General features: G+C 40.0%; 1 protein-coding gene across 4 annotated transcripts; it reads left to right on the forward strand.

Moving 5' to 3' along the window:
• Nucleotides 1-480: 480 nt before the first annotated feature.
• On the forward strand, nt 481-18,993 carry LOC117902985 (zinc finger protein 646). 4 transcript variants are annotated; one of them, XM_034814684.1, is made up of 10 exons: nt 481-933; nt 2,544-3,653; nt 6,637-6,714; nt 12,596-12,881; nt 14,999-15,183; nt 15,438-15,573; nt 15,651-15,986; nt 16,045-16,112; nt 17,552-18,166; nt 18,352-18,993. In XM_034814684.1, exons 2-10 carry the CDS (start codon nt 2,634-2,636, stop codon nt 18,952-18,954), a joined length of 3,327 nt encoding a protein of 1,108 aa, XP_034670575.1. In that variant the 5' UTR covers nt 481-933; nt 2,544-2,633; the 3' UTR covers nt 18,955-18,993. The 4 variants fall into 4 exon arrangements, with proteins under 4 accessions (XP_034670575.1, XP_034670574.1, XP_034670576.1 ...); XM_034814683.1 differs by having other exon boundaries at nt 482-933; nt 15,408-15,573; XM_034814685.1 differs by lacking the exons at nt 481-933; nt 2,544-3,653 and adding an exon at nt 5,674-5,768 and having other exon boundaries at nt 6,637-6,738; nt 15,408-15,573.
• Nucleotides 18,994-19,524: the final 531 nt, after the last annotated feature.

A 19,524-nucleotide genomic window follows, 5' to 3' on the forward strand; every position in this document is an offset into this window, starting at 1 on the left:
TTTACAGAAGCTTGGCATAACCAACCTCGACACGAAACTCACATGGCATACAAACCTATACATACATACATGTGTAAATAATCTATGAAACATACAAAAAACAAAACATTAGTATTAAAGTTTGTATAGTATCTGGAGAGAGACTAATAACATATAATATATAATATATATATATATATACATATAATCGTAACGCAGTAAGAATCAGTACTCCCTAATCGATAGCTACTAAAACGGGCTATACTTTCTCCATATAAAACACAAGCATAGAATAGGAGTATTATAAGTAACTTTGGTAAATTGAAGAAGACATTCTTTACATCCGAGTACATACATATGTATATCCATTGGCCGGCTGTATCAAATTGTTGGCTTTTTTTTAGTTTTTAAATATTGAAAATGAACTCGTGGGGAGGCAAGGGTCAGCTAGACAAGGCTTAGAATTTTATATTATATTTAATTATATTTTTTATACCAACATATGCCTGTAAGGAGGGAAAAATATATATTTAAAAATTTGGGTGATATTTTTGGGCATACAAACAAACAAAGTTATTGGGCAAGGCAACAAATTGTGATGTAAAATTTACGAAAAATCAACTAAAACTATCGAAGTCTAAACTAAATTGAAGCGAGCAATCAACGAGTTTGAACAAAAAATGGTCAGTAGTAAAATACTATTACGAAGTTACGATATCGCGAAACCGCAACGTGTGCCTTATTCCGGCCTTATGTTCAAATAACTTTCAATAATGCATAACTAAATAAAACATATACATATATGGAAGAAAACTAAATTTAAGAATAAAGTAAAAATAACTATACCTAGAGAAACCATTGGAGTATCCTCTGAACTACAGCCTTTCTCATGCCTGGAGGCATAGACATGTTAGGGAGGATTTGTGATGCAAAAGAAATGTGAGTGCACATCGTGTAAGTTAACCTCCTCCAAATATAAAGCGATTGAAAATCCTATACACGAAAAACACTCTTAACCACATGACTAACAATCGTTTTCCCAGCTGATTTCTTTGTGAGTGGGAAATGGACGATCCGTCCCAGCTTTTTTAGCGCAGAGCATGTGTGTGCTGTGTTTGCGAGCAAGTGGTAGCACAAATGGGATCGAATGACAAGCATTGCTGACTGACACCTCTGACTTTCTTGCATGTCTGCCCAACAAAGAGAAAGTTAAGAGAGCCTGGATGCCAGGAGCTTATAAGCGCAGAGCAGAAAGATGTGTTAGTGGACACGAAGACGAGGCGAAGATATTTTGCCGAAGATGTTAGCGTTGAGGTCAAAAACGAAGACGTTTGGCTTACTTTGCTCCCCCAACGAACGCTACTCCAGGCCGGGCCGACTCACGCTTTTGTGTACAAGTACAAGTTCTATTTCTAAGCGAGATGTGTCTGAACTGAACCCTAAGCAACAGTCATATTTATACTTCGCCGAGGCGGCGACAAAATTAGTTTTTCAATGACTCGCGTGCCGCCAGGTTATCGGTAGTTAACGGGGAACAGCTTTATAGTTATAGTCGTGGCCGTATCCGCTTCGTTTCTAATGACCGTAACTGTGGCCGTGCATAAAAAAGTCCATACATATATATATATGTACAGACATATATATATATGTACATACATATGTATGTATGTACATACATGTATGTATGTATGTACATAGTTATATTTGTAATTGTAGATTGATAAATAGCCGGACGCAGGGGCTATGAGTGCGACCTGAAAGATTAAACAGTTTTAAGTCCAAGTGAAGTGCTCTTTTTCCTAACATGATCAAAACTAAAATAAAGAGAAAATATTTGCTATCAAATATACATATATCACAAATCACATTTAAACCGATCTTTTCGCTCCCCTTTCCACATACCCCTTAACATAGTGACTACGAGTACATCCATGTGTACCTATGTACATATGTACATACGATTATGTATTACTTTTCCCTCCAACAATTTTGCAAGTCTAGACTAATTGTGAGAAGAGCTCAGCTTGATAGTAATTTAAGAAAAAATAACTAAAAGATTGATAATTTCTATAATATAGTACATATGTACATACATATGTATATGAATGTATGTTCATGGCTGTAGGTACCTACATTTATTAGAGAATACGGGAATATAAAATACAAAACGCGAGACGTTAGAATGAATGAACTTTGGCATCTACTCTCTACCGTCGCAATACGAAAATTATTAAAGCCAGAACGAAAACGACAAGCTATTTATGCTGTTTGGTTGCAACAAGGACTGCAAAGAAAGATAGTTTGTGGCGACTGATCGCGGATTATATGACCTGTCCTGTATTTAGGAGACCACAACGCTCGAGTATCTCCATCAGACCTCCATCTGACCTCCTCCATCAGATCCCCATCTCCAATCGACCAATTAATTAATTAATTAATACATAAATACATACGAGCATACATAAGTATGTACAAACAAACATACATATGTATGTACCTGGATACATAACCATACATATTTTTTATCCATACATATATTCTAAAACATTTTTTTTTCTTTATAGGCAGTGATTTTATATGAAATACAGATGCTGCGTGCAAGAGCTAACAAACCGCGCGGGACTGCCCAGTCCTAATCTTGGGGGTCCCAATCAATGGACGGTTTGTATACAGAAAACAACCAAGAAAACGCTCCCGACCCGACCACCTTCAGCCTGATATTCAAAATGGACGCCGCGGACTTCTGGCAGCAGGCTCGCGCACCATTCGGCCTGCACACGGCGCTTCATCAACACGCTCCTCCGAACCAAGAGCAGACCCAGCTGCAACATCAGCAACATCAGCAACATCAGCAGCAACAACAGCAGCATCACCACCACCACGATCACCATCACCAGCATCAACAGCGCCACCATCCAACAACATCCATTTCGCAACAACAGGATCACCAGTTACCCCCCAATGCCAATTCAGATGGCACGGCGAACAGCAACAGCAGCAATAGCAACAATCCGTCACTAAACACTAAAATCGAGTCTAGCGGGCCTCAGCAACATGACCACATCCTGCAGCATCATCACCATGTCGACCAGCCCTATGGCCCCGATTCATTTAGGGGTCAGCTCTCGGCGCAAACCCCGCAGCTAAGTAATCATCACCTGCTGTTTAATGCCGCGGCTGCTGCCGCCGCAGCAGCCCACCTCAAGTCTACAGCCCTACAGAGTAGCATATCGCCCCCGTCAGATCAGTCCAACATGCTCAGAAACTATGGCCATAATTCATTAAATCCCGTCATCAAGCCTAAACAAGAGCTTGACCAACAGCCGCAGCGTATCGAAGAAAACCGCCAACAGCAGACGGAGCAGGCTTTCACTGGTGACTTCTATGATGCTGGTGACGGCCCAGGCAATGGCCCGGATGCCGATGCAAGTGTTATCTGCACTAGCAGCGTCGGCTCGGATCAATTGCAATCAAACCAGCAGACTTCTGGAGGTCTCCAGCAACCACAAACACATCTCCACCGGCAGATGCCGAGTCCAGGGCCTAGAACGGTAATGCTCAACAAACCGTTATCTCAAGGTCAGCAGTCTCCTCAGCACTCAATAACGCCGTCTGGTGGCAGCTCTACTCCCGAAATAAAATACAACAACGACAAGATGGCCAACGAAATTCAGGTAAAGCTTTCATATAACAAAGCACATCATATTTGCATTTTAAACAGAGAGCAAAGCATAGAGGAACATGATTTTCTTGATTAGATTAACATTACATCCTATTGCATATGTATGTACAACCATATGTACATACATATTTATGTACATATATTTCCTTATTGATGTCCTTGAAAGTTATTTTTCTTTCTACTCTCACTTCAAAGTTTCAAAGTTAACGGCTTTGGCTTTGACCACCGATATTTTGACGCATTTGTGTGGATGGAGGTGCCTGTTGTTGTACTGCGCGAATACGAGCTACGTACGAGTATTTTCCAGTGTCCAAAGAGCTTCCTGATCCGAGTTTTCTCTTTTCCAATCGCATGGCAACGTTCAAAGCACTAAGAGAAACTCTCAAAATATCCCAACGGCAAACATGGTTAGCTATTATATTACTTACCCCTTTTGGAGGGGTAAAAAAGCTCATCACTTTGGTTGAACCCTGAACTGAAGGGGAAATGTTCTTGGAATTCCTGGCCTTTAAAACAGCCCTTTTCTTGCAACGCTTGAGACTTTTTACTTCCTTGGACATGTGTACACGCGGACCAGGCCAGACCAGAACACCCCATCCCCCACCCCATACCACTCGCCAAACACAATTCCCCACATATTCCCTATGTAATATGTATATCGAATAGTCTGGGTAAGGGGATGGAAATTGGAAAAAGGGGTTGAGAAGCGAAGTGAAGGGAATGAGTGAATTAGTAGAATGAGAGTCAAAGAGGGAGATAGAGTGAGAGCGAGAATATGTACATATGTATGTACATATGTACATACATACATACAAATATTCTTAGCGCTTGCTTAGTTTTTTGCGCTGTGCTTTTTCTTGAAGTAACCCCATTCGTGAGTGTTCTTTCTGTTCGCTTGCGTTCCATTAACATTCGCAATTTCTCCTTCTTTATGTGTGAGTGTCTTTGTCTGTTTGTGTGTGTGTGCGAATCCTTAACTGGTTTCAGTTATAACTTATGAGGCGGCTGGTCTGGAATGGGGCGCAAGCTATGTAGTATACTACACACAGCTACACACATACATATACATACACAACTACAATACAAATTCGTTTCGTTGTTCCTACGCTAGACGTTTCGTTTCTGTTTCTCCTTGCCTTTTCTTGCCTTGTCTTTTCCCCATTCTATGCGTTCAGCAAAGAGAGAGCGAAAGAGTTTTTCTCATTCTTGGCGAGCTTTTTTGTCTTTTTCTGTCTTTTTTTCATTATAACTTTACTCGCAGCGCATATTTTCTTCAAGAAAACAATAATAGCGTAGCGCACTACGTTGTGCAGAGGCGCAGAGAAAGAGACGCAGAATTAGGAGCTGACGTCGACGACAGCGACGACGGCGCGGTAGTATAAGAAGAAGACCCTGGTATGGGCACGGTGTCCTGTCCCGTTTGTGGATGATAAGCGCAGCGTCTCTGCACCGCCAAGGACTACCGACTACCGGCAGAAGTTCAAAGGACATCGGACCGTAAGGTTGTGTGACTCCGCGCTTCTAACTTCATAAAATCCGTTCGCAAAAGTTGTCGTGGTCGCGTGAAACTGTAAATTTGATTGACAACAAACCTAGAAAACTACAAAATAAAAAACCTCAAATAAATTAATGGAATGATCTGGTGACACGACGAATACAACAGAAGTTCTGACTGTAATAGTCTTTCAGGGCACTGACTGTTCCTGCCTTCACATATGCATATAATATGATATGCATTCTCGTATGAGTGAAAACGAAACAAAGCCCACAAATGAACAAGCTGCAAGGCAGATTATTTCGCTGGATGGAGTTTCCTCCCGCTGTTTAATTTATGGCAACAATCTTATCCAGTCCAGTGCAGTCTACTATACCCAACTGTGTAGATAACGCTGATAATTGAATCCAAGTTATTCCAAGTCAAACCCAATTCGACAAGTAACATAAAAAAAACGTGCGCGCCTCTGAAAATCAACCAAAAACCAAAAACAAAACTTAAGAATTTACAAAGAACTGTTTTGTATTCGTTCCGTTTTGTTTCGTTTTACGATCGACTGACTAGATCGGTATCGTTTACACAATGACACTTGACTATGAAGAGGAGCACGATGTAATTTTTAATTTTCAATTGAAACCTAACTTTTCAAAATTAATAGTATTCCTACGCGATTTCTTTTTGTTGGCGATAAGAAGTTTCTTTATTTAGCTAATTTTTTATATACATATATTAGTTTACGCCACCTTCGATGGACAACAGGTTCTTTTTAAAATTGTATTTTTATTATTTGGTCCTCGTTGCATTGCTACAAGATGAACTTATATTTAAGGGACTAGTCACAAAATTGTTGTATCGTATAATTTACAAAGCTAGATTTGTATGCATTGTAATTTTATTTGGCTTTTATTTTTTATTAAATTTAACATATCAAATATATATTTTATCTTGGACATTCTATAAGAATTTTATATTTTTGTTTATTTACATATTTTTAAATGTATTTTTTTGTATTCCATTATTGGCATGGAGACATATACATATGTATGTATGTATGTATGTATGTGCATGCATATAAAAGTCAAATTGTTAGGGACGACACTGCGAAGTCACATTCTCTGCCAATTTATTTTACATAAATATGTATGTACATATGTATTCAGTAACATTTTTGTTCTAATATTTTAAAAATATATTAACATTCAACATAAAGTACCTGGTCAATGCGGACTCATCGTCTGCGACCAACCAATTTCGCTGTAGCGATTAAATTTAAAAAATAGATGTATGTATGTATGTGCCATGTACATATATATTTTTTGTCCTTCCTGAATTAAAACTGAAAGATAATAATTAACTTAGATGAACATTACATGTATGTACATACATGTTTAGCCACAGAAATATACAGACACGCATTTGTACATATGTATGTTTTACTATTTACTTGTATTTATTTTGAAAACAATTTGTACCGTTGCAGCTTCAGCTATCCCGGTCGAGCAGCGCAGCCGCGATCAGTGAACGCACCCTTGAAGAATGTTGGTCAACCCTGCAACGAGTGAGTTGGCATCTGTTCCGTTGTGTATAGTACTCTTCCTCAATACTCGTCAAAGACACAAACACAACAATTGTACCACCACAACACCAACACCAACTTCTCAGATTAGAACACATTCTGCCATACACCAATGCACACTCAATCGAACAAATTAACGTTAGCAAAACTCATGGCTAATCTGGACCGCTTAAATAAAAGACTAGCCTTCTTTGTTTGTGATTACAATAAGCTCCAATAATGAACTGTGAACACATTAAATGTGACGTTACTTAACGTAAGATTTGTATTCCTAAGTTTTTTATTAATTTAATTTTCAGCCTAAGTTTTACTTTTTTTCCATAAAAACTGGTAACCAAACAGCAGCCGGTAATACTTAAATTTGTTGCAATAAACTTTTCATTTCTGGACAGTACTTCAATGTTTTACTTTAGTCTACATATGTACATATGAATGTATGTATGTACATATGTACGTCCATTTTCATTTTTTGTTATTATTCTTTTTTGATTATACAGGCGCCGCTCACACAGGCCCTCAAGCCAATAGGGAAATAATAATGGCAATCGGATGATGACTTATTTATTGGATTACTAATACATAACACTGCACACCCAAGCAATTGTATTCCCGATTTAGAGTTTTAGATAAGCACTTAGATGGAAGATCTTACTTGTCAAGTAAATTGAACGAATTAACTATCCCATACCATTTTTCAACGAATACAATAGCAATTAATTATAATTGATTTTTTAATTTTAATATTATGATCCCCTTATAAATAGTAGTATTTATGGAAATTAGTAGAGCATTGTCAGCACAAAGAGATATGTTGTATTGTTACAAGCATACAAGCATGTATGTACATACAGCCTTAAGTACATACATACGTTCATTTTACATTGAGATAAACATAATTATAGGATGTACATATGAATATTTTTTCGTTCGAAGACGCAGATGCCTTTACCGAAAATCTCCTGAATGTTTGCTAAATGCTCAATGCGTGACCTTGAGCTATATACTGTATGTGATATACTGTATATTTTAAAGCTGTGAATGGGAAATTTTGAAAATTTTTCATGTTTCATATGTATATAAATATGTGCATTCTGTTATGTATACAAACATCTATACATACATATGTAAGTAATTGTATGTACATAAGTATGTAGTTAAGGCAAACGGCATCGTTGTATCGTCCTACCCCCAAAACAGGCAATGTTTTTTCTTATAAAGCTGTCACCCATAGTACATAGAGAATAGCCTGACACAACACAGGCACATTTGTCCACACCACACTTTTTTTGCAACCATTTTTTTTCTTTCAGTTCACATTCGACCAACAGAGAGAAACGTGGTTACCGCCTCCTGCTACCCCTAAGCTATAGGGAATGACGGTATAGGCTTGTAAATGCATTATTTATGCTACCCCTGCTAGTGTTGTCCATCCCTCTATGATGGGGGGATGGGATGGGGGTCGAGGACCTAAAACACATCGTGAAAATGCACATGCACTTAAATTCAAAATGTGTGGTGGATATCACATTTAAGAAATACAATTAGAAACATTTCCTAACATTTTTGGGAGAGAGAAACACTTTTTTAAGTACTAAAATGTCTCAGCCAGCGCTCCAGTTTTAGTACTTCCAGTCAGTTAGTTATTGTAAGAATTGTTGTAGGTTTTTTTACTTTCATATACTCGAATGTTCAGCACTTCGAACACAATTACGTTTTCGAGAGAATTAGTTGAATTGTACATGTATGTATGTATGTACATATGTATGTATGTATATATGTACATGCAGATGTATGCACATAAATATGTATGTAAACACGTACATATTATATACACAATCCATTCTCTATTCTCCTTTATTCACATCTTCTGGCTCGCGGCCAGTCCACCTCCCACTATTCCACGCACACACAGAGACCGAGGACCCACACAGAAACGCCCCGCCATGCCGTGCTGGACCTGTTCTTCCATAGCAATCCCATCGCCTGGCGTGGCCTCGCCTCTCCTCGCCGTTTATTATCGCAATTTCATTTGCCGGCGATTCGCAAACTGCTGTTGGCTGGGTTCTGGACACAGTAGAGAGTCCTGTAGAGTTCGTTCGCCATTTTTATGCGATTCAAAGACGAAGCAAAGGGGCAAAGGCGCCTGTAGTTGTGTCCGCCTCTATCTGTTCCGTTCCTGTGCATGTACGACTACTCACCAAAGCCAAATGAATAAAAAGTGCATTCTGTCTCGGCCAAAAACGAGTGGTTGTGGCGAAACGACGGAGGTTGTTACCGCTGTTACCAGTGAAAACAAAACATCGGCCACTTGGCCAACCAACCAGAGAGCGTCGTACGAAAGCAGCCTCAAATAGCCGTTCGCTCTCAGACCGCACCAACTTACTGTTTGGCTTTTCAAACCGAGAAGGCTATCTGTAGGAGTATTAATTAGTCTCCAGCTACATTATCCTAATCGATAATCTATTGATCTTGTGTATAAGTAGATACATACAGTTGCGAAAAAAATAATAGCACCACTACAACACATTTTGTTCTTGGACAAAAAAAAAGCAATTACTGATGCGATTTTTTTAAATTTTTAGTTTTTTCATATAGTTAAGTATTCCTCATTAACAAACAAAGTGTTGCCTTTCTTCAAAATTCTGTCTTTATATTTTTTTTTTTAACTTTAAGAAAAAATACTACGAATATGGCGAAAAAAATAATAGCACCGTTAGCACTATTTTAAGTGAATATCCGTAATTTCGCGGAATTGACTTTGTATAAACCACGTATTTATTAGTTTTAACTAATATTTCATTGTTTCTATCATAAAAGCTAATAATAATCATTACAATAATAGGTGGAAAGCTCTGAAATGCAAAGAAGCGCGACCATTGCAAAAAATTTATGTTTGACGTAAAAACTTACAGAAAATTTGGTCAATTGGTAAGAAGTTTATAAAAAAATGATTAAAAACGCCTTAAACTATGAAGAAAAGTGTAAAACACGTGGATGAAAACGATCTTGACCCCTTTTAGGGTCAAAAGGCTGATTCGCGAGAGCAAGAAGGTTCCCTTCAAGCCTGCTATCGAGCTTAAAAAAAGAGCTTAAAATAAAAGCGACGGGCTAGAAAGTTTGGAAATATCTTAGACAATATAGCCTAAAAGCCTGATGCCCAAAAAAAATCGCACTTTTAAACGCCAGACAAATTACTAAGCACATGATGTTTTCAAGGGAGCATGCCAATTGGACATCCCTATAATGGAGCATAAATTTTACGGTCAGATGAGTAAAAAGTGTTTTTTTTTACTGAAAAGGGATCTCGATCATACCTAAGACGTTCAAGGAACACCATTACACCAAAGGAAACCATTAAAAATAAAAGGTTGAATTTAATGGTATGGGCCTGCTTCTCTTACTATGGAGTAGGGCCAATACATTGACTATAAACCATCATGGATCAGCACGTGTCCTTGAATTGCATGGAGACAGTAATGCTATCCTTTGCAGAATATGAAATTCCACTCATATGGGTCTTTCAAACGGAAAATAGCCCCAGCATGAAAGCAAAGGAATGGTTCGGGGCCAACACTGAACGTGTTGAAGTGGCCTGCACAGTCGCCTGACATAAAACCCATCGAAAATCTGTGGTCCGACGTCCAGAAGGAAGTTGCAGATTCCAAACCAACCACTGTCGGATCCCTTTGAGAACAAATTTAAGAGTCCTGGTCCAAAGCTCCCCAAAAGCTATGCCTGGACTTAGTGGATTCCATGCCAAGACGCTGCGCAGCTGATGTTGCCAAAATAGGACACTGAACTAAATCTTGAATGATAAATATAGATTTAGAATTAATAGTTCAAAAGTGTTAACTAAGAAATTCGTTAGTTGTTGGTCATTTTTTAAATTTTAAATCCATTTTTCAAAAGTGGTGCTATTATTTTTTTCGCCTAATTTTACGAGTTTCACTAAAGTTCCTTAAATAACTTAAAAGCCTTACAAAAAGGTGATTTTTTGTTGTTCCCAGATTTGTAAGAGTCTTCCCTTTCTAAAAATGTGCTTAAAGTTTCCTTAAAGTTAAAAATGTGAGTTGGGCAACTATTTGAAAATTGCTTGTGGTGGTGGTGCTATTATTTTTTTCACAGCTGTACATATGTACATATAAAGTTCTTCAGATTGGACCCCCATTTAGATACATATATGTATATGTATGTATGTATGTATATGCATATGTACATATGCAGTTACATATACATACATTTGTACATGTGTATAGCATGGCTCAGTAAATAATTATTACTATAAATATTTACTTTATATTATATGTATGTAAATATGTACATTCATAAATATAGATGTATGTACATTGTACATATGCACATATGAATGCTGAAAATCAATATTTTGAAAAATGGTCCAACTACTTGGGAATAAGAACTTGGTTCTGTTATTACTTCTTAATTTGAAATGAGGTCGGATTGCTATTTGGATCATTTGATCGGCATATGTATGTACATACATATTTAGACTCTAGAGGTTATCTAAATATTCTTTCATTATACCCGGTACTCGAAGGGTAAATAGGGTATATTGTATTTGTGCACAAAAATGGATGTACTACTAAACACACAGAAGGAAACGTTTCCGACCCCATAAAGTACATATATACATTCTTGATCAGCGTCAGTAGCCGAATCGATATAGCCATGATTGTCTGTCCGTCTGTCCGTCCGTCCGTCCGTCCGTACGTACGTCTTCCGTCTTATTTGTCGGCTAGTTCTCAAAAACTATAAGAGCTAGAGGCACCGAATGTTGCCTCCAGACTGCTGTATGCTCACAATAATACAATTGTATTTCAAAAATTAGCCCCGCCCCCTTCCGCCACACAAAGGGCGAAAATCTCCCGAAACGCCATGCCGTAGGGAAGGACTATGTCTATTAGATCACCGAATTGGGATCAGGTTGGATCATTATTATAGCCAGAGTGAAGAAATTAATTTTCAGTGGCTAAACCCACCCCGTCCAGCAGCTTTTTTTGTTTTTTGCACATTCTCTCATCCACACGTGCAGTGTGTGGCTCTGGGGGAGGGGGCGAGCTAAAATAGCGTGTTGGCGTGAGGAGTTATGTAGATGTAGATTTAGATGACAGATGTTGAAAAAATGTAAAATGTCAAATGTAAAATTCGAAAAAAAAGAATAAGGTACAGATATACTGACTGAGTACCAGGTATAAGAGTTGTGACGCGTAAGAAGCGTCTCACACGTCGTTTTTTAGTCTATTTTAGTTTTTTTTGCCTTAATAAAAAATTATTAAAAATCAGCAATTATGGCGGCCTCGAAAGGTGAGCAACACCGATGTCTAGATTTTGTATACATATCTAGACCACCTTTGATATTACCATTGATAGCATTGTTTATTTACCTTTTCCAGTTTTGGTTTTTTTATTCTTGATCTGACCAAAAAGACCAACTTTTGCTGACATGTTTTTCACTTGTAGAACATGCAACGATACACATTTTTATAAAAACCGCTTTAAAACAATAAAATATGTACACATGTGTGTACATATTTATATATACATACATACATACATACTATGTATGTATATACCCCTCGGAAACAAAAAAAGTAAAAATGCAGTCGAGATAATCTATAAATGGAGCATGTAGAGGCCGCGGCGGAGACAGTTTGCCCATGGAAGTAGGGACCAGAGACATACAGACTACATAATACATATAGTCGCACCCTACAGGATCAAATTTGAGATTTAATGAATAAGAAGCCTTTTCTGCCGAAGGAGGCTGGGAAGTGTAAAGCATCCTGGCGAATATTTTTTACTGACTCTGACTGGCATTGTTTCAACGTGTTACTTGCATTTTCAGCTTTTTATGCACAAAAGCGCCATGCAACAAATACAACAACAAATTCCTCGCGTCGGGCTGGCGACGCACGGAGTTCCCGGCACGCCTAACATGGGTGGCAATGCCACACCCGGAACGGACACCAAGCCACACCAGTGCCAACAGTGCATGAAGAGTTTTTCCAGCAATCACCAGCTCGTGCAGCACATTCGTGTCCACACTGGAGAAAAGCCGTACAAATGCTCTTACTGTGATCGTAGATTTAAGCAGCTGTCCCATGTCCAACAACACACGCGCTTGCACACAGGTAAGTTCATATGTATGTACATACATATGTACATATATGTATATGTATGCACATACAAATAACGAGATGTAAGGAATCATCGTAGTGAACCCAGAATCCTATATCCCATTCCCCGATCCCAAGTAATCCCATCCCATAATTTTTTCTGTCGCAATTTATGTTTTTCTTATTATGTGCTTATTCCTTGTTGATTTTATCTTTTTCATTCTAATTGTAATTACAAAGCTGATGAAAAATGCTTAGTGCTCGTCCTTGATTAATTAAAAACGGCCGACAGCCTCAGTCCGAGCTCCAGACTCATAATTTCATCGGCACTCAGTCGTCTACTTCCATCTTCTACTGCCATGGGTCACTGTCTCCCTCTCACCAGTCGGCGTTGGCGTTGCCGCTGTCCCTATCTTATGGAACTGCAAGTACGCATTCGTATCCGTGTATCCCGCGTTCGGAAAATATTTTTTAATGCTGGCAACACCCATTTTCAAATGCAAATACCAATGACAAAGATAATTAAATAAACTTTGAGTGCTTTTCGAGCAGCTCGTTTTGCGACAGAAGACAGCTGCGTAGAATGAATACATAGGTCCGGGAATATGATTTCACGCCAGGTCGCGGCGAAGCAACAACTGAAATTATTCAACGTCATTAGCTGCATTCAGTGTTATGTGATGGACGCAGACCCTGATCCATTCAAGTTCCACCGTCTTCCGCTTTGCTCAACCAAATTATATCACACCTGATTGGAACTTTACAATTGACTGTTTTTTTCTTCTATTTTGCGCATCGCTTTTATGTATGTATGCACATATACTTTTTTTTTGTTTAAAAGTACTGCAAAAGAAATCAAATACGCTTTAATTATAAACCAGTTTTCGCACTGCCACGATAACGGCAGCAACGCGACAGCAGCAGGGAACTGAACTCGGTTACAACAACGGCAACCTCTGCGATGATGTCGCATTTTGCCTCTTTATGAACGACGGTTGTCGGTTGCTGGTCTGAGCCGCTGCGTTGGTCCTGGGGTAATTAGACAATAGTGTCTCTGGCGGTTTCTTAAAGGTTAAGCAAGCGCAAAGGAGAAACATCATTGCTACAAGTGCGTCATATAACGGATAGCGAGCCATTAAGTGGCCCAAAGCCTCAGAGCGAAGTTCCCAGCAAGTCAACGTTACTCCATCGCATATTTAAGGGCGTTTAAAGTGACAGGTCAAATGAAGTGGCGCTAAGGCAGAGGCTACGTGCCGCAAGGTGTGAACACTGCTGCAATTTCTGCTCTCGTTGCCGCTGGCTTTACTCTGAGGAGTGTGGGTCTAGGCCATGGCTATGTCTGACGGTGTCTCGTCGGTGACCGCATCTTCATCTACACGACTGCACTTTGTAACTATTTATTTGTGTTTGATGCTACTGGAAAGAAAAGTGACTCTAAGTAGCTTAAACGTTTTAGACTTCAGGTTCTCTGTCGCCAGTCGCTGATGTCCTATTCCTATTTCTGTTCCTGTCGCTGACCCCTACTTTTCATTTAATTGCGCGTTCAAATGAAATTAATTTTGCTTCAAATTTAAAATGCGTAATTTCCGGAGAACTGCAAGGTTTTAAACAGCAGCCAAGTTGCACTGTTTCAGTTGGGCACCAAAGGGATTTTCATCATGGTCTAGACGTAATTTTTGGGAGCTTGCTGCTTAATCTCGTTAAAATGAAGTCAATCAGTCAATTATGCGCCTTTAGCTATTTTGGCGACTTCTCCGGGCAGTATCACATTAAGGACACACAGTTTTGTTTTACCTAAAACGTCCTTTTTCTTTAAGCCTTGGGTTTGAGGTAACATACATATGTACATAGTTGGATAATTTTTGGTAATTATGTATATGTTAATTCATTAGGATCTGTACTATATACAAAGATGTACAGACCGATTTACATATGTATGTACATTCATACTTATGTACATATGTACATATATTTGCAAATATGTATGTGTATTAATTTTCGTCATTTATTCTATATAGTATTATACATACATATGTCTATATCTTCATTAAAAATTCATGATTTTATGGCCAACTGACCGATCTTTGACTATTGGTTCGAATATTAATATTTGATTGAATATACAATTGCAGGAGAACGCCCTTACAAATGCCACTTGCCCGATTGTGGTCGGGCATTCATACAGCTCTCCAACCTGCAACAACATCTCCGAAATCATGACGCCCAAGTGGAACGTGCCAAGAATCGTCCATTTCACTGTAATATTTGTGGGAAGGGATTCGCCACTGAGTCCAGTCTGCGGACGCACACATCCAAAGTGAGTTCTTATCCAATTACACAATAGTTAAGAGTGACCCAATCACAACTACAGCAATAACTACATTTTCGCTCTCATTCACGGTGTCGTCCGTGTGGCATTCTATTATTTGTATCTACCTTTCGACATCGGCATCGATTTCGCTATCGATCTCATCTTTTAATGTGCACGTGTCAAACATCATCACAACCAACCAAACAACAAATGCCGCATATTACTGACAGGAGCTACAGCTGCATCTTGGTGTCTTGCAGCAGCATGCAGCACTCATCGGTGGTCCTAATGCAACATCCTGTCCGGTGTGCCACAAGCTCTTTCTTGGTACCGAGGCGCTCATGGACCATATGAAACACGTTCATGAAGAAAAAAGCCCACCTCCAAGTGGCACAGGTGAGATCAGAGAAGACCATGTAATTCCGAGTTTGAATAGTTGTAACATAAGTTCCAAATCACCTGAATCCCACCAGCCGCATCACATTTCAGTGAGATCCTAAATTGTACGGGTGGCAACGGCAATGATAATGCAATTGGAAGTGGACCAATTGGTTCCCAGAGTACATCCGAGTCCACCTGTGCAAGGATACCGACACATCCCCCAATTGGGAGTGGACCAAGCCTTAGCGACACCTACCTGGGAAAACGAAGAACTGCCAATCATCCATGTCCAGTCTGTGGCAAGCATTACGTCAACGAGGGCTCTCTGCGAAAGCATTTGGCTTGCCACGCCGAGACCTCCCAACTCCCAAATAGTCTCCGCATGTGGCCCTGTAGTGTGTGCCAGGCTGTTTTCACACATGAAAATGGTAGTAAGAAAAAAGGTTTCCAGCACAGGCACTTTAATCATTTTCTAACTTCTCACAGGCCTGCTCACCCATATGGAGTCGATGCGTATGGATCCGAAACATCAGTTCGCGGCTCAATACGTCTTGGTATGTTACGAATGAAAACCAAATGTGCACTTTAAAGTTACACTCTTAGTCTGGGATTCTATTAGAAGTTCGGATCGGATAATTTCGTAATGAACAGGACCAGACACCTAATTTGCTTCCGAACATAATTCAATCAAACCTAAACGAGTAGGAACGTGTGAGACGCTTCTTACGTGTCACAACTTTTATTATTGTTTTTTTACCCGGTACTCGAAGAGTAACGAGGAGGGACGTATTATACGCTTCTTACACGTCACAACTTTTATACCCGGTACTCAGTGGTACAACTGTGCCTTAGTGGTTTTTTTATACCCGGTACTCGAAGAGTAAATAGGGTATATTGTATTTGTGGGGAATAACGGTTGTATGCAACGCACAGAAGGAAACGTTTCCGACCCCATAAAGTATATATATTCTTGATCAGCATCAATAGCCGAGTCGATAGAGCCATGTCTGTCTGTCCGTGGGTCCGTCCGTCTTGTTGAACGCCTGGATCTCAGAGACTATAAAAGCTAGAGCCACCAAATTTTGCATCCAGACTTCTATATGCTCACACTGTTACAACTGTATTTAAAAAATGAGCCCCGCCCCCTTCCGCCCCCGCAAAAAACCTCCCAAAGCTACAATTTTGCCTCAGATCACCAAATTGGGATCCGATTGGAGCATTATTATAGCCACAATGAAGAAATTAATTAGCAGTGGCCAAACCCACCCCGTCCCGCAGCTTATATTTGTTTTTTGCATATTTTCTCATTCACACTCTGCTTCTGCTATGTGCGGCCACTGCCTCTGACACGTCTCTGCCGCGTCTCTGCCCTGACTCTGCAGTGTGTTGGTTAGGGAAGGGGAGCGAGCTAAAAGAGCGTGTTGGTGTGAGAAGTGTTGTAGATGTAGATGACAGATGAAGAAAAAATGTTAAATTTGACAAAACACCGCTAAGGTGCAGAAGTGGTACTGAGTGCCGGGTATAAAAGTTGTGACGCGTAAGAAGCGTCTCACACGTCCCTTCTCGTTTTAATTTGACATTTTACATTTCTTCTACGTCTGTCATCTACATCTACATCGGGGCGGAATTTTGAAATTCACTTGTAACAGTGTGAGCATACTGAAGTCTGAATGCAAAAGTTGGTTGCCCTATATATTATGGTCTCTGAGTACTGGGCGTTCTTAAGGACGGACAGACAGACATGGCTATATCGACTCGGCTATTGATGCTGATCAAGAATATATATACTTTGTGGCTTCGGAAACGATTCCTCCTGTGGTTTACATACATCCACTTTTCCCCACAAAATGTGTGTCCATGTGTACAATTTAAATGCAGGGATGCAGGGAGTTCGGTCCTATGTAAACAATTAAGAGCAAAATACTTGTAGAAAGACACGAATAATATTAACATGCAAACATGCATATGTCTATATTTAAATATAAAACTTTAGTCCCGAGCTGCAGCAGAGCAACGAGAGCGAGAGAGCATACTAGCAGCCACCATAGCCTCCGGCAGTGCAGGTTCTGCCAGCGGAATTGGAGTCGGTGAGGGGAGAAACGTACTACCTATGGGTGTGACAAACTCAGGAGGATCCAACTCAAAGTGCCCGTCACCATCAGCCAACTCAGAATGTTCTTCGAACGGAAGACTCTCGTCGTCATCAACCTCCGATCAAGATCAAGAACACGATCACGGCCTGAGTGAAAACGAGAACAGTAGCCACAATAATATCAGCAGCACAAATAACAACACCCTTTGCACAATCAACAACAACAGCTGTAATTCCAGCAAAATGAACGAGCTGCGTCTTCCAAACTCCAGTCAGTACAATATGGATACCGGGCTGCACGTCGCCAATCGAATGTCACTTATGGCAGCCGCAGCCGCAGCTGTAGCAGCATCCCGACCCCAGGAGGGTGTTGACTGCTCGAATGTCCCCAGTGCGGCTGTCCAAGCTGCTGTGGTTAATCTGGCCGCCGCTATGCGTATGAACAATCCCAACAATGCTTCTACCGCGCTTGTTGGCCACTCTGGGCATCCACATTCCCTTCAGCACCAACAGCATGTAAGAGATGGTAACTGAAATTAGAGATTAGCGAAGCTGATATGCATAAATCCTCAATCGAAATTCGAAAATTTAATATTAAGTTAATATTAAAAGTGTGACTTTCGCTCATCTCTGTTGTTTCCTCCAATTTATTTAACCCGATTTGTTTTATAAATTACTTTTTGTTTCGGCCCGCTTCGCAGCTTGGCGAACATCCTTTGCCACACCATCAGCACCCTCAGCATCTTCAACAGCAGCAGACACCACAGCACCATCAGCAGCAGTTGTCACATTTGTTAGGGCACGGGCACTCTCACCCTGGGAACAATTCCCATTCTCGCCGTTCGCCGAATATAAATGTTCCTAGTTTGCACATACAAAACGAGTCAACTGCTAACGCGTCGTCCGTTGCAATGAGCATGAGCGTGAACATGTTGCGTGGCTCCCTAGAACCAGACTCAACTTTAGGAGGAATGAACCCTATAGAGGCTCTCCATCATCAGCAACAGCATCATCACCAGGCGTCAACTTATTCACAGCACGCAGTGGCTCCTAGCACTCAGCAAGCCCATTCACAACACAGTCACCACCATCCAGAAACCGCTCTCCGCATGCACCAGCAGGCCGAAGCAATTCTGCGCTCCCATGAGGCGGCCTTCCGTTTGGTTGCCAATACCGGCGTCAAAAGCGAGTCAGAGCAACGGTCTAATGGTGGCAGTAGTAATGGTAATGCCAGTGCTAACAGTAACGAACAGCATCGTTTTCCGACACATCAGCAAGAGCAACAAGTACCGCCGAGCTCATGAAGCTTGGCGGTCATTGAGCTCAGTAGAATAGGTACAGATCGAAATACAGAATCACGTACAACGATTTCGTAATTGCGTCGATTGCAGCAATTAAAATAGGATTAAATATACATATATACATATATATGTATATATTTATATGTATGTGCAAACTTCAATGAACATATTATACTATAAATGAGGTACATACTTCCACATGTAAATGCGATTACGTTTGTATGCACTTGCAGCAATGACCGTAAGTCAGTGTGCAATATTATATGGACGTCACTTATCGGAACCAGAATAGAAGTCATATAAAAAATCCTTTGTGTTATGTTTACGTTTATAAGATTAAAGAAATAAATCACTTGTAAATGGATTTGCTTGGGTTCTTGGGATGTCAGGATCGGATCACAAATATGTAGATTTTCCCCGTGCTCCATAATGTAAAGGCGCTTATTCTGACTCGAAACTAGCATATTTTGAATATGAAGGGAACTTGGGGGCTCCGTTTTACAACCTCGGCACGGAAGCAAATATTTCTTGGTGTGGCCCTGACCACACCTAATAAATTCACTCAAAATTAAC

This window comes from Drosophila subobscura, chromosome dot (genome assembly GCF_008121235.1).
Source record: "Drosophila subobscura isolate 14011-0131.10 chromosome dot, UCBerk_Dsub_1.0, whole genome shotgun sequence".
NCBI lineage: Eukaryota > Metazoa > Arthropoda > Insecta > Diptera > Drosophilidae > Drosophila > Drosophila subobscura.